The sequence below is a fragment of the Lutjanus erythropterus genome, chromosome 23, assembly GCF_056507025.1.
Source record: "Lutjanus erythropterus isolate fLutEry1 chromosome 23, fLutEry1.hap2, whole genome shotgun sequence".
In the NCBI taxonomy this organism is placed as follows: Eukaryota; Metazoa; Chordata; class Actinopteri; order Lutjaniformes; family Lutjanidae; genus Lutjanus; species Lutjanus erythropterus.
In genome coordinates, this window is record NC_139339.1 from 20,090,988 (window position 1) to 20,104,190 (window position 13,203).

General features: G+C 39.7%; 1 protein-coding gene across 1 annotated transcript in view; it reads right to left on the bottom strand.

Annotated features, from left to right (window-relative positions):
* The window catches only part of dnah2 (dynein, axonemal, heavy chain 2), a 74,387-nt gene extending 61,546 nt beyond the window's left edge, over positions 1 to 12,841 (bottom strand). The window contains exons 1-17 of the mRNA XM_084711711.1: positions 12,741 to 12,841; positions 12,435 to 12,599; positions 11,980 to 12,205; positions 10,842 to 10,952; positions 10,257 to 10,495; positions 8,902 to 9,093; positions 8,171 to 8,328; positions 7,796 to 7,883; positions 6,965 to 7,170; positions 5,432 to 5,561; positions 4,888 to 5,073; positions 4,470 to 4,684; positions 4,075 to 4,218; positions 2,348 to 2,504; positions 2,022 to 2,131; positions 1,115 to 1,244; positions 161 to 349 (exon numbers count right to left, since the gene is read on the bottom strand). Coding sequence (XP_084567837.1) covers positions 161 to 349; positions 1,115 to 1,244; positions 2,022 to 2,131; positions 2,348 to 2,504; positions 4,075 to 4,218; positions 4,470 to 4,684; positions 4,888 to 5,073; positions 5,432 to 5,561; positions 6,965 to 7,170; positions 7,796 to 7,883; positions 8,171 to 8,328; positions 8,902 to 9,093; positions 10,257 to 10,495; positions 10,842 to 10,952; positions 11,980 to 12,205; positions 12,435 to 12,599; positions 12,741 to 12,773 — 2,679 coding nt within the window. The 5' untranslated portion in view covers positions 12,774 to 12,841. The remainder of the gene's footprint in view (positions 1 to 160; positions 350 to 1,114; positions 1,245 to 2,021; positions 2,132 to 2,347; positions 2,505 to 4,074; positions 4,219 to 4,469; positions 4,685 to 4,887; positions 5,074 to 5,431; positions 5,562 to 6,964; positions 7,171 to 7,795; positions 7,884 to 8,170; positions 8,329 to 8,901; positions 9,094 to 10,256; positions 10,496 to 10,841; positions 10,953 to 11,979; positions 12,206 to 12,434; positions 12,600 to 12,740) is intronic.
* Positions 12,842 to 13,203: the final 362 nt, after the last annotated feature.

Genomic DNA, 13,203 nt, shown 5'->3' on the forward strand with positions numbered 1-13,203 from the left:
CAGACAGATAGACAAACAGACAGACACACACGCACACACACACACACTGTAACTGTATGCTAGTTTGTGTGAACTTTGCAGACAAATCTTACCATATTTGGACAAACAAATCACTATCACTTGACCCAACTGGATTACATTAATAGGTTGTTTCTGGTACCTTTGGTGGGGTTTGGGGAGTTGCCTGGCGCAGTGTTACCAGGACATTCAACAAGGGGTTGGGTGACGCCTTGCCGTCTCCATTGATTGCTCTGGATAGCTTCTTCAGGGAGCACTTGATGTTGCTCCTTAGAGCTTCCTCTACCTTACGGTCAGTCTTCTCTGTGTAAGTCACCCAGTGCTCCTGGACCTTAAACACCACATTAAAAATGTACACACATAACACAATGGTGCAAATTTGAGCTGTATCTGTTATCAAACTGAAGGCTGCAGGCTTAATAAACATGGCTAAGAAGCTGTTCTTGCGAGCAGCAGCTGAGAAAGTTTTAATCCATACATTTTTAATTAAGTTCATTTATTTGAAAATGTCCTCTTCCTACTAGTTGAACAACTACTCATGTGGGTCCAAACTTTGCTTTTTCATCCAGCAATTTTTGTAAACTTGATCTTAACGAAAAGACCTAATGACCACTTAAAATCTTGTCTCTCTATCCTGTAAGTTTCTGCCTCAACCATGCATATTTACTAGGGGTGTCATGATTTCAATTTTAAACCAAAAATTGATCAATTTGAGATGAATCAAAAATCGATCAAAATCAAAAGCAGGATCACTAATTCTCCCAGCATTTTTTTTTCTCCCCCCCACCTACTTGAATGTGTCCAGCACATGTCTGAAGAAAAAAATAAATAAATAAATAAAACAGCACTTCAAAAACTAAACAACGTAGCTCAACAGTTGTCAGGACATGAAACTGATGATATGCTGATCTTCACAAAGGAAGACTCTGTAGTCTAACAATAGAAAAGCTGTCAGTGCTAAAAAAAAAAAAAAGTTTAAATCAAAAATGTAATCTTGACCATGAAATTGAAAATCAATCATGGATTTGGAGAATCATGACATCTCTTATACTCACAGTATATTACATAAAGTAAGCCTAAAATAACAACAACAAACCTCAGGTCCGTCATCAGAGAAGGTCTTGTGAATGCGGGTCATGATATCAACAATATCCTGGTGTGCTGAGCGCAGTATTTGAAGACAGTTCTGCTGGTGAGCCTTCTGGTCATCCTCAAACTCCACATTCCTAATAATTCCAACAAGAGAAACACCTGAGACACAACCAACACAGGACATCAATGTACATCACTTGTAACCACTGTACAATTAAGATGCAGGCCATGTTCATTGCCTCAGACAATGTCAGGAAGTGGAGACACTTGGGGCCCTATCTTACGCTGATCTAAAGCACAAGTGGAAAGTGTGAGGTGCAATGAATTTAATTTATTCAAGGTGTGTCCAAATACACATTTTCCATCTTGCACCAGAGGCACAGGGGTATCCTGCCCTGTCCTGCCCCTTGCAGCTGCGCACAGCAGGATACACCTATAAGGCGTGCCCAAGTGCCCTCATTAATTCCCTTGTGAGTTTAGGCCGAACATACAATAAACCAATCAGAAAGTCAGCTCTCATCACCTTTAAGAGTCAGGTGTGCCAGGAGCGCAAGCTGTGTCACATATCTGTTGGTTTTCTAGCCAATTACCTCTACGTCTGAATTGAGGGGAAGGAGATTTCAACAAATCATAGGTAGCATAGAAGAAAGCTACATGTCTCCACTGAGTACAAGAGTATGTGAATGAACAAATGAGTAAGAAGAATGCAGTGAAATGGTGTGATGTTTAAAATCAAACTAAAAAGCTGCCTTACACACTACTTTACTCTACCTAATGGTATGTGCAGTATTAAATTTATGATCCATGTTTTCAGAAGTGACTTAATAAAGAATATTTACATTATTTGATTTGTGAATTTACTGTATTAGGCATCCCATGCAATGAGGAAGAAAACCCATATTTCTTGTTACCTGTACACAGTCTTTCCATCCAGTCTAACCAGCAATGTCTCACTGATCTGTCGACAGAGGTTGGAGATTGATTGATTGGATATTTTGTATTCATCAACCATCAGTTGGACCTGGAGTGTAAAGAAGAGGAAAGAAGAGGAAAGGAGATCCTCAGTGACAACAATCCAATGCGGTTTTCTTACTGGGCTAAGAATAGGTTTCAGATCTGTTTGAGGTAACATGCTACCTGATGATGAGACAGTTAGTAAACAAAAAAAAAGCTAATACAGTAAAAATAAAACTGTACACATGCCCATGCCAGTAAGTGGTGAACTGTGTGTTCTAACCTTGTCAACGTGCGGGAGACAGTCTCGGATGAAGACGTTAGAAGCTCCTTTAGAAAACCACTGGAGTTTGGTCAGTCCCGGCTCAATCTTCTTATCCATGAAACGAATTCGCTCCCGAAACAGACACAGCTCGTCAGGAGACAACATTCCAATGATCCTGACACACACACAAACATGAGAGAGGCATTATGTAAATATTAGTGTGTGTTCTTTACTGGGTGACAACCACTGAAAGTTTGTCATTGTGAGTGCTGATGTGTGTTAAATCCCCTGTAAAGTTTTGTATTGCCGGCTAAGAGAAACACAAACATTTATGCTTGATGGAACTAGAATTAGTACCTCGCAGATGTATGCACCTGCTCATCTGTCAAGTTGCAGTTGACATCCATGTCTGTCAAGACTCATAATAAGAGCCTGGGTAGACTTTAAAGGAATTAGGAACAGGCATTAAGAGTATATTTGAAATGGATGTAATCACTACATTGACATGTATTATTGCAGTGAGTAATTTCTAGTAAGAAACAAGCTTCACTTCATCTTCGTCTTCACTTGGAGGCTATTTTCAAAGAGGAGTACCGAGGAGTAATAAAGAGATTTGGGTGTTTTTGCAGAACATCATGATGTTTTAACTCTTACTTTTACCCATAATAAGCAATCAGAGGCTACAAAAGTTTTAGGCGGTCAATCATGACGTTGACCTTTGATCTTTCAGACATAAAATGTTCTAATATGATCTACTCATCATATTAGACCTTTGTCAGACACTTGTTAGACATTTGTGTGAAGCTTTATCATAATTATAGGGCTCAACAACAAGGATTGCCCGTTTGCTCGGAGCAAGTAAAATGCCATGTTGGGGAAGTAAATCTAGCAACTCACTTGCCCAACGCAACTTGCCCACATTCTTTTAAAAGAATTTCACAATTTTGATAGTCATTTGCAAGTCATTTTCATACAAAATGGCAGAAAAAAGCTGTTTTAAGCCTCTCAAATATAGAAATTTCAGGATTTTTTTCATTTATTACAATACTAAACAGAATATTTTTGGGTTTCGAACTGACAAAGACATTTTATGAAATCAACTTGGACTTTGCACCTGGGAATTAACTTAAGCCTTTATCGTTGTGTGATCGCCTCTAAACAAGGGGCAAGTAAAAACTGAATGAGAAATAAGATTTTTGACCCACTTGTCCAACTGTGCAAGTGAAGAAAAAAAATACATTAACACTGATCCCTGTCATTGGCACAGAAACCTCAGAATGTTTGACAGTGTTGAGGTCATGACAAAACACACATCAGTATCCGTGGTAGGCCTTTCATTTTGTTGCAAGGCTACAAATGCAGCCAAAAAAACAGCCAAAAATGAACACTTTCAAAGATGCTCAGTGCGATCGATAGCTGTCAGCAAAAAATAGACTCACCCTCTAACACAAAACAACAAGTGTGCAAGTGATATTAATTGCCCACTATGGCTAAAATCTTGTGCCTGGCCCCCAAAGGACACGTATAAACAAAGTTATTGTGCAAGCAGCAAGTATAGAGGAAGTTAAAAGCATAATCATGCATCAGATCTATGATATCAGAAAACATGGATGTTTAATCTCCTCTTCTGTGTGTGTGTGTGTGTGTGCGTGTGTGTGTGTGTGTGTGTGTGTGTGTGTGTGTGTGTGTGTGTGTGTGTGTGTATAGAGAGAGAGAGAGAGAGAGAGAGAGAGAGAGAGAGAGACCTGTTATAATTCCTGATCAGCAGCAGTGTCTTCTCCCTCAGGATTCGGAGCTCCTCCCTGTCCTGGTAAATGTCAGGACTCTGGGGAACCTCAAACTTGAGTCGATCCCAGTAGTGGATCTCAGAGAACAGGTCCAACAGGTTGCTTAAATAGAAAACAGCATTAGAACATGTACGTGTCATATTTGTGTTTTTGTGTTTGTGTAAATTGTTTAGCTTCTACATGAAAATAAAATTATTGTGCAAGAGAAAATACTGTGACGCTGAGAGTTCATCTAAACCTCTTGCGTACGCATCAATGCACAAATATGGGCGAAAGTTTTTGTGTGTCACAAGTACAGTAACTACAGTCTATAGTGGAATGCCTTGTGTGTGTTGTGTGTTTGTGTAACCCACTTGTCAAAGTTGAGTTCCAGCAGGGCAGCATTGCCCTTGCAGCGCACCATTAGTGGCTGCTCCAGTTTCTTCAAGTACTGCCCATCCAGGTTCTGGTTCCACTCACTGAAGATCTTCCTCACCATTTCATCCAAAGCCTGGACTGTCTGAGTATAGTAGGAAACTACCTGCTTGCGGCTGTATGACTCAGGCATAAAGTAGGCCTTCTGAAGCACCTAGAAGGGAAGCATCAGGGACAAAGAAGGAAGAATTTGAGAAGGGAGGTCCAGAAGGAGGATTCACTTAAGACCATGAATAATATCGGTTTACAGTCAATATATGGTTAAAACTCAATCAAATTAGATCCAGTATGGACAGAGTTCTGGCATATGTACCAAGACAAAAAGGAAAAGATTATTGTGCAGTTTGATGAACTCACTTCCATTGGTCTATCTAAGCGATTTCTGAGGGACTTGATCCAATGGGCCAGGCCTGCCATCCGGGGGATATGGTCAGGTATATGGTCAGACCCCCTCTTGCTTAGCTCCTTGTTGACCATTTTGAGCTCCTTGTTAAAAATGTTGTACACTTCCTCAGCCTTCTCTTCTAGGATGCGCTTAATGACCTACGATGGAGAAGATTGGATGATAAGAAAATGAGTACATGAATTGTGTGGAGATATGAGAAAAGAAAAAAAGAGGGAAATATGAAAGTTGAGCAGCAAAGAAAATTGCGAATTAGCATTGCACTGAATGCAACTGAGATAAAAAGAACACAATGAAACACTATATGCCTGGACTAATTTGGTGTGGGTTAGCTGCAGAGACCGCAAATATCTAATGAATAAACCAATATAGCTATAGGAACTCCAAACATTTAATAAACAGAAGGCAAGAGAATATGTTTAACTGAGTAATGCATGTTTAGTGAGTGGTGTAAAAGCAATCTGAGGATGGGTGTGTGTGTGTTTGTGAGAGACACACCTCTCGTTCAGATATAGGCCTAAAAATGTCCAGAAGCCGAACTCCTTCGTCCACTGCGTACACTGTCTTGAACACTGAATTGATCAGGTTCTGCACCATCATTTCCAGATCCTTTACCAATGCACGAAACCTGTGCGGACATATCCACACATGAATACACATGTGCATGATGATCAGCTGACAAATATACCAAAAACACACCAAAACAGAAGTGCAAACACACATACACACACACAGAGATCTATTTTCCTGCAGACAGATAGGCAGACAGGCAGACAGTTTTTACGCAGTTTTCCTTAGGCTGTTTTTTGTGTTCTGTACCTGTTTGGTCATTTCCTGGCTCCAAACTAATACGATGATATGTTGAAACATTTGTGTTTGGGAATTATGTGCATGGTAGCATATATATAATCAGTAAGACCACAAAGTGATCCATCCTGCATGCCCGCACAAGTCCAGTTTGCAAACCTGTACCCACCCTGTATTGGCAAAGCTCAACGCTACCTGATTGGTTACATGCAATTATCTCTAAATCAATTCAAGACCCAATGTGACAGTTCATATTAGACTTGACCTGACTCGAAATGATGTATACTGTGGGCTCAGAGATGTTGCTGGGTAGACAAGGCTTGCGGTGCAGGATAATATCAAGGGAAAATTGATAAGAAGTAATAAATTATGAAAAATAAATAAAAACATAGTGATACATGCCGATTACAGGGGCAGACGTTCCCTCACTATTGTGTTTTCTAGTATACTCAAATAAGCAGAGGAGGAGAAGAACCACAGAGTTTAAATGTAACATTTTGCCTTTATTAACTGCTTGTGCAAACAAAACCAGTGGATTTTCCAGCAGCTGGAGAAACAAGATACATCAGCCATTCATTCTACCATTTCCTGCTTATTTAGGGTGAGGAATACTGGTTTTTACAGTTTGAGATATTGTGTGTGAACTTCAGGTGCTTCATGGAGATGCACTTTTTTGCATGCACTGAAGCTGCGGCTTCGGTTTGGCTTTTGCTTGGATTTGTGCCCTGTTTCAGGAAAAAAGAGCCTATACATGGATATCTGGAGAAACGGATAGAAATTAGCTGAAGCCAAAGAGTAGCTAAAATTTTTGCTTAGCGTGTATTAAAGGTGGGGTTTTATCAGATTTTTATCAAATTCAGCAAATATCTCCTCACAATCCTCTAGCTCTCTGTTCTGATCCAAAGCTTGAGTTCTGTAAACGGTAAACATAAAATGGCTCAGACTGTGCCACACAACACTATTCCAGCCAAAGGGATGGTAAATCTTCTGAAGGAGCACTGTAGGAGGAATGGTTTGGTTCAACTATAACAATATTTCTCTAAAATAGTTCACCCCACTTAACCAGGAATGATTTTTTTTTTGTTTTAGTTTGTATTTCTGTAACTTAACATAATAAAGGATGCAACTGAACTGAACTTATTTGGGGGGCTTTATAAACCATGTAACATTTTTATACGATCATATTTAGTCTTTGTTGATTGTGTTAAAGAGAAATAGACCTACCTGTTGAATTCAGTGCACCATGTGTTGCTCTCAACATCAAGGATGCCCTTGTCAACAGAGCGCAGGTTCTGTAAACCACGGTGTAAGTTGCCCTCTATCTCCAGGAGCGAGCGGGTGAACTCTGGTCCCTGGCAACCACCGAAGCATGGCAGGTCCCTCTGCTGACCATCCTCCCAACGGGCAAATTGATACTGACAGTTACATACCTGAGAGAAGACAAGAGAACATACTATCAAAAATAACAAACATACATACTGGATAAACAGGTAAGAAAAATATGTAGGAATGTAATGCACAGCTTGAAGACTAAATAAATTTGAGGTCATATCCCATTACATTGAGGACAATGTAGCAGGGACACAAAACATATGAATACAAAGTGGAAACAAAATGGGAAAAGAAAGCTACTCTTACACTGTATTTGAGTCAGATCTGTTAAAATCACAATGACGACAACACAAATCACATTCAATTTGACGTTTTCTATTGTGATATTTGTGGCAATACAACCTCACTCAGACTATTCATATGAAAAGTTATAATACTTGACATAATACACAAATCCAACATTTGTCATGACAAATCACTTGAGGACAGATGTTGTAATGGAGCTATTTAGTGGAAAAAAACAGTGATTATAAACTGTATCTTTGTTTTGGATGTTGTAAAACTCAAAGAGACATAACCACTGAGAAAAACCCTGACACAAAATTACAGGTGAGATTGCTTGGTCAGGCATGCATTTCACAAGAATTTACAGAGTTGTAGTGTGGAGATGTGTGACTGTGCATGTGTTTATGTCTCTATATCAGTGAGTGAGGGCATATTCACCTCAAGCAGGTCTCTGAACCTCTGAATAAAAGAGTCAACCACCACAAAAAAGCTTGTTGGGTCCAGGACCCACCCTTTGGGAGAACACCTGATGTAAAAGGGAGTAAGAGAAAGAAAAAAGAGGAGGGCCATGAGATGGGGAAGTAGTGGAGAGAAACAGGGCACCTAAGTATTTTGGAACTGGGTGTATCAACGCTTTACAGTCTGATATTGGTCTTTAAGGTCACAATAAACATTTGTTCTACTTAACAACTTACTGTCTTAACAAAATATAAATTCATTTTTACACTTAAGTCATATCAAGCACTGAATATTACATAGTTAATCAAAACAAACACACTATATTCTAGTCTACACAAGTGAGACTTCTCCTACTTGCTGTGAACTTCTGAGGCGCGCTGGTAAATTTCCTTCCAGGACAGGCAGCACTGGATACAGTCACTGAGGTTTTGCTTGCCGGATAACACGTAGCCCTCAAAGAGCCGGTCCAGAGAAATGCTTTGGAAGCACAGGCGGATGATCTCGTTACTTGTCTACAACACAAAGGAAAACGCACATTTGTTATAAATAGTAAGTATTGGGGTGCGTGCCAAGTCCATGCATCTCACTCACATCTCCTTGTGTCTTAGTGGTGGGTAAGAACATAATTATTTAAGGTTGAACATTTTTTCCTTGGTCTGCAATGCAAATCTATTCAAATGAAAAGAGTTGGGCGATAATGAAAACAGTGATGGGGCCTTTTATCTGGTGTATTCACTCTCATAGTATTGTTACTCTGATGTGAACCTAATCCAACTGGAGAGCTGATCTACAACCGACATTCTGACAGCAAAGGGTTATCTATTCATGTTGCTCCACTCACTTATCTGTGCAATACATGACTGTTTGTGTAACTTCAAGTAACATGTCTATCAATTGTCTACAATGCAGCTGTAAAAAAAATATGAAGGAAGGACTGCACCAGGTCTGTGTATGTACAATGCATTCAAAGGGCATTTGCGTGAGAGATTAATGGAAGTAAATGAGAGTCATAAAAATGGTTAATAAAAGAAACCTGGTATTAATACACTACTTGCCATTATTCTAATGTAGTAAACTGCAAGTACCTTGAGGAACAGACCACTGATCCTCTCCGTGGTGTTGTAGTGTTTGGAGTTGATCCAGATGATGCGAATGAGATTAACAATGTGTCGCAGCTTAGAAGCAACTTGGCCAGGCTTGAGCTGGGCAAGTTCTTCACATGGCTCCTTCAGGATGGATAGGTAGGCCAGGTTTGACTCGGCCTCCAGAGAACAATCCTGGACAATTTATAATATGAACGATAATTAATGTTATTATAACTTAGATGCAGTAGTTTTGCAATAATAAGCAGCAACAGTAAGCAGCACTCAAGTCTGTGAATATCCCCGTCTCAGCTGCAAATGAGTCAGACATATTTTTCACTTGCATGTGTCATGCAAGATAAACACTCATTTTAACTTGTGCGACTGTCTGTACCAGCTCCATGCTGCCTCATAATAAAAGTGTTTAAATAACAAAACAAAAGGGGACTTTTATTCTGAAGAATTTAAGGAAATGGCATGTTTACACCAGAGACATATATGGAAAGTTTATCCACCACTTAACGCCGCTTGACTCGAGTCTCCTCAAGCTTGTCTTCAGTTAAAAGACACATCTTCAAGTGAGTAGCCCTGTTGTAATGGAAATTCCATCCCCTGCCCCTGCCGGCGGGCCGAGTCAAACTGAGTCAAGCCAGATCAGCAAAAAACTTAAAAAGGCTTTATCTAGAGCCAATGTTAAAGGGATAGTTCACCCCTAGATAAAAATTTTGTCATTATCTACTCATCTTCATGCTGACTGAAGATTGCATTTAGTTTTTAGAAAACAGTGCTGCAGATTCTCCAAAAAAATAAGTGAATGGTGACCAGTTTTCAAAAGTTAGGAAAAAAAAAAAACACAAAAAAATACGTAATATTATATATTATATATACTGCTCATCTGATGTTGGATTTATGCCAGGCAAGCAGGTTGGAGGCATTTTATATTCTGTTTTTGATTATTTTTTCCATTTGAAAACGGGTCACCTTTCACTTTGTTTGGGAGATTTTTCAACAGTGTTTTCCAGTGACAATCCAGCAGAGTTAAAAAGCAAAGCTAAACCCAAACTTCAATCGGCATGAGGGTGAGTAGATAATGACTGAATTTTCATTTTTCGCTGTCAATCTGTTCTGGGATACTGTAGAAACATGGCAGTGCAAAATGGAAGACTCCGTAAAGAGGACCTGTGGACTATGTAAATAAAACTTGCTCATTCTAAGGCAACAAAAACACAATGATCCTTATTTTCAGGTGATTATAAGTTAATGAAAACATACTTGAATGTTGAATACTATATTACATTTCTGCCAATAGATCCCCTTAACTTAACCTTTTAAGAATTTAGACTTAAGACCTCCTGCACCTGTATTTCCTTGGCCAGTTTACAAAAGTGCGTCACGTAGAGAGACTTGGAGATCTCCAGGATGTTCTGGATGTGCCTGACCCCTGGATTTTGCAACTGCTGCCTGATGTCCAGCAGCTTGGCAGACCGACTCTTCCAGAGGGCGATCTCCTGCAGCGGGCCACAATTGTCCCCCATTTTCATTTTTTCTTGGTCATTCAGTACGTGCTTGATCTGATCTGTCCAGTGGATCACGACAACTAAAAACAGTAAGAACAAGTACAGAGAAACAAGGGAGAGATAACGGTAAGAGGAAAGGCAAAAGCAGAACAAGGAAAAGACAGGTATGGAGGGAACAAAGAAGAACAAAGGTAAGGCACTAAATATGACTCAGGAAATGTAGGAATAAAAACATGGATTTGATGACAAAAAGGAGCTGTGGGGAGAAATTAAAACAGGTTGCATCTGAAACAGAAATCTGACGTTGCAATTTCAATGTTGCTTTGAACAGAACCTTGCAGACCACAGGTCTGACACAAACCCCACAGAGACAAAGATAAAGAAAAAGGCACCCCCTCATGCACACACAGACTTTCCCAGACTTACTCTCCAGTCTCTGCACCAGCCTCTTGTCCTTGCTGGCCTTCTCAGGGCTGCACTGTAGAGCTTCCACTGGAATATATAGCACGGTTGTGCCCTCCTTCTTGTAAACATATTCTGCTCGACAATAAAACAATAAAATATTACACTGCAGCACTTGTGAATGTGGCTCCTTGAAAATTCAACAAGCTATGATGGCCATCCTGTGAACACTGTACCAAATGTGAAGTCCATGTGATATATCTTCTGCTTTTCATGATTTATACAGTACCATATCATCCTGGCACAGAGTGCAACCTGTATACCAGCGCCTATAAATATACCTTTGTCCTTAAACCCACCAATTGCAATCATAGAGTAGCTTCACAGTTACTGAATCAATTTTTATGGCTACAAAAGAGAGATATGGGATGAAACTCTTTGAAATGCCTTTGATTCTTGGTGGTCTGGCTCTGTCATGATTATCTTTGTCATTTGGGAAACCTAAAGCATCCTTTTTGTTAGCTATCTGTATACAGAAACCAGGAAACACCATCAAATCCATTCATCCAACCATTCCACACTAGTGGCAAACATTTGACATTTTTACAGACACAGACAATAGAAAACCAAACTTCAGGGTCCCGGGTAACTAATATCACAGAAAAAAAATATATTGGTATTTAATACACAGAAGTTATCTACTGTCGACTGCACTGAAACTTTGGGCTTTCACTGACTGTTGCACAATAAGTTCACAAAATATAAAAAGTAGGAGTTTTCTGTTATTTTCAAAAGCTGTGCACATGGAATGTGCTTCACTAGTAAAATTGTTGTTCAAGTGCAGGACTAAAAAAATTGTGTGAGGAAACTTTTAGTTTTTATGCTCCCAGCTACTGGAAGAGTCTGCCTAAGGATCTGAGGGCAGCTGAAGTGTTTATAGACATTACTGACTTTATTTTATTCACTTATTTTGTTGTATTTCTGTTGTATAATTATATTCTATTTTTATTTATTTTATTTGACTTTATCTGTTATTTTCATATTATCAGAATTGTTTTTTGTAGAAATAAAAGCGTTTTTGTTTTGTAAGACAGAAAATGAGGGAAGATATTGTGTAGTGTCATTTACCAGTGAACTGTCTCCTCTGCCTTGAGGCACCCACCTGTAAGACCAGAAAGGTAGCAGTGCATGTTGTTGGTATAGTTGCCTTTGAAGCTCCTCCCTTCGTAGCTGCTGAGTATAGCCTGGGCATGCAAACAGGTCATGTACTGAAGCTGCCTTTTGGCAGAGTTTCCCCGCAGTGTGTCGCACATCACAACAGTCTCAAACATCTCTGGTGTGATTATGGCGTCTGGCTTGCGTATGAATATGCACAGCGGCTCTACCACCTGAACAAATGTTTAGGTATTGGTGAAGAGAGACAGACGAAATACAAAAAATAAAACACACTGTAAAGGAGGAGAAGAGAGCACTTAACCTTTTCAGACAAGGTGTATGCTTTTTAGGCGTGTGAACAAAGGGACACTTTCCACTGTCAGGATCACACAAGTACTTGAATATTAAACTGCTCAAAATGACCATTATAGGTTTAAAAGCAGAGAGGAAAGTGAGTTTTACCGGTGAGGGTATGGAGTACTCTACACGCAGCCTGGTGTAGGTGTCCACGTAGACCACCATGGTTTTGATACTGGTGTCCATAATAAACTGATCCACTGCCTTCTTATTCTCCTCTTTCCACAACTCTTCAGTTACACCAGGAAGACACACACAACGCATAAACATCTTCCCGGGGAATGGAGAGATGAAAGGAGGGGGTTCAAGAAGAAAACGAGAGAGGGAAAGAGATATATGTGGTTATGTAGTGATAGGATGTAATGGTACTGGAAGAAAAAGTACAAATTGAAATTGATGACCCAGCTTTACCTGACGAATATTTTTAGAATATGCCTCTTCCATTTCCTTCTGAGCTTCCAGCTCAAAGACTTCTTCTTCCTCTATAGTTATTGAAGCAGATAAGCACACACAAACACACAAAAGATACACTCACATGCTATGACACACTGAGACACCAATATATAGCTAATGAGCAAATCAAGCTTTGAACCTAGATTGGGTAACGTTAACTGTTGGCTTATAAAGTAGCCCTAGGCTGTTACAAACTAGCTGTAAACACATAATCTAGCGTTAGCCAGCTAACAAACTTTTAGCAACTGACGTTAGCGAGGTTTCTTACCACTCATGTTAGCTAACAAGCGCAGCTGGTCGGATTGCATGTGTCTAGCGTTAGCCAGCTAACAAACTTTTAGCAACTGACGTTAGCGAGGTTACTTACCACTCATGTTCGCTTTACGAGTGAAGTGCTTTACGAAAAGTCATTCTTAAATAC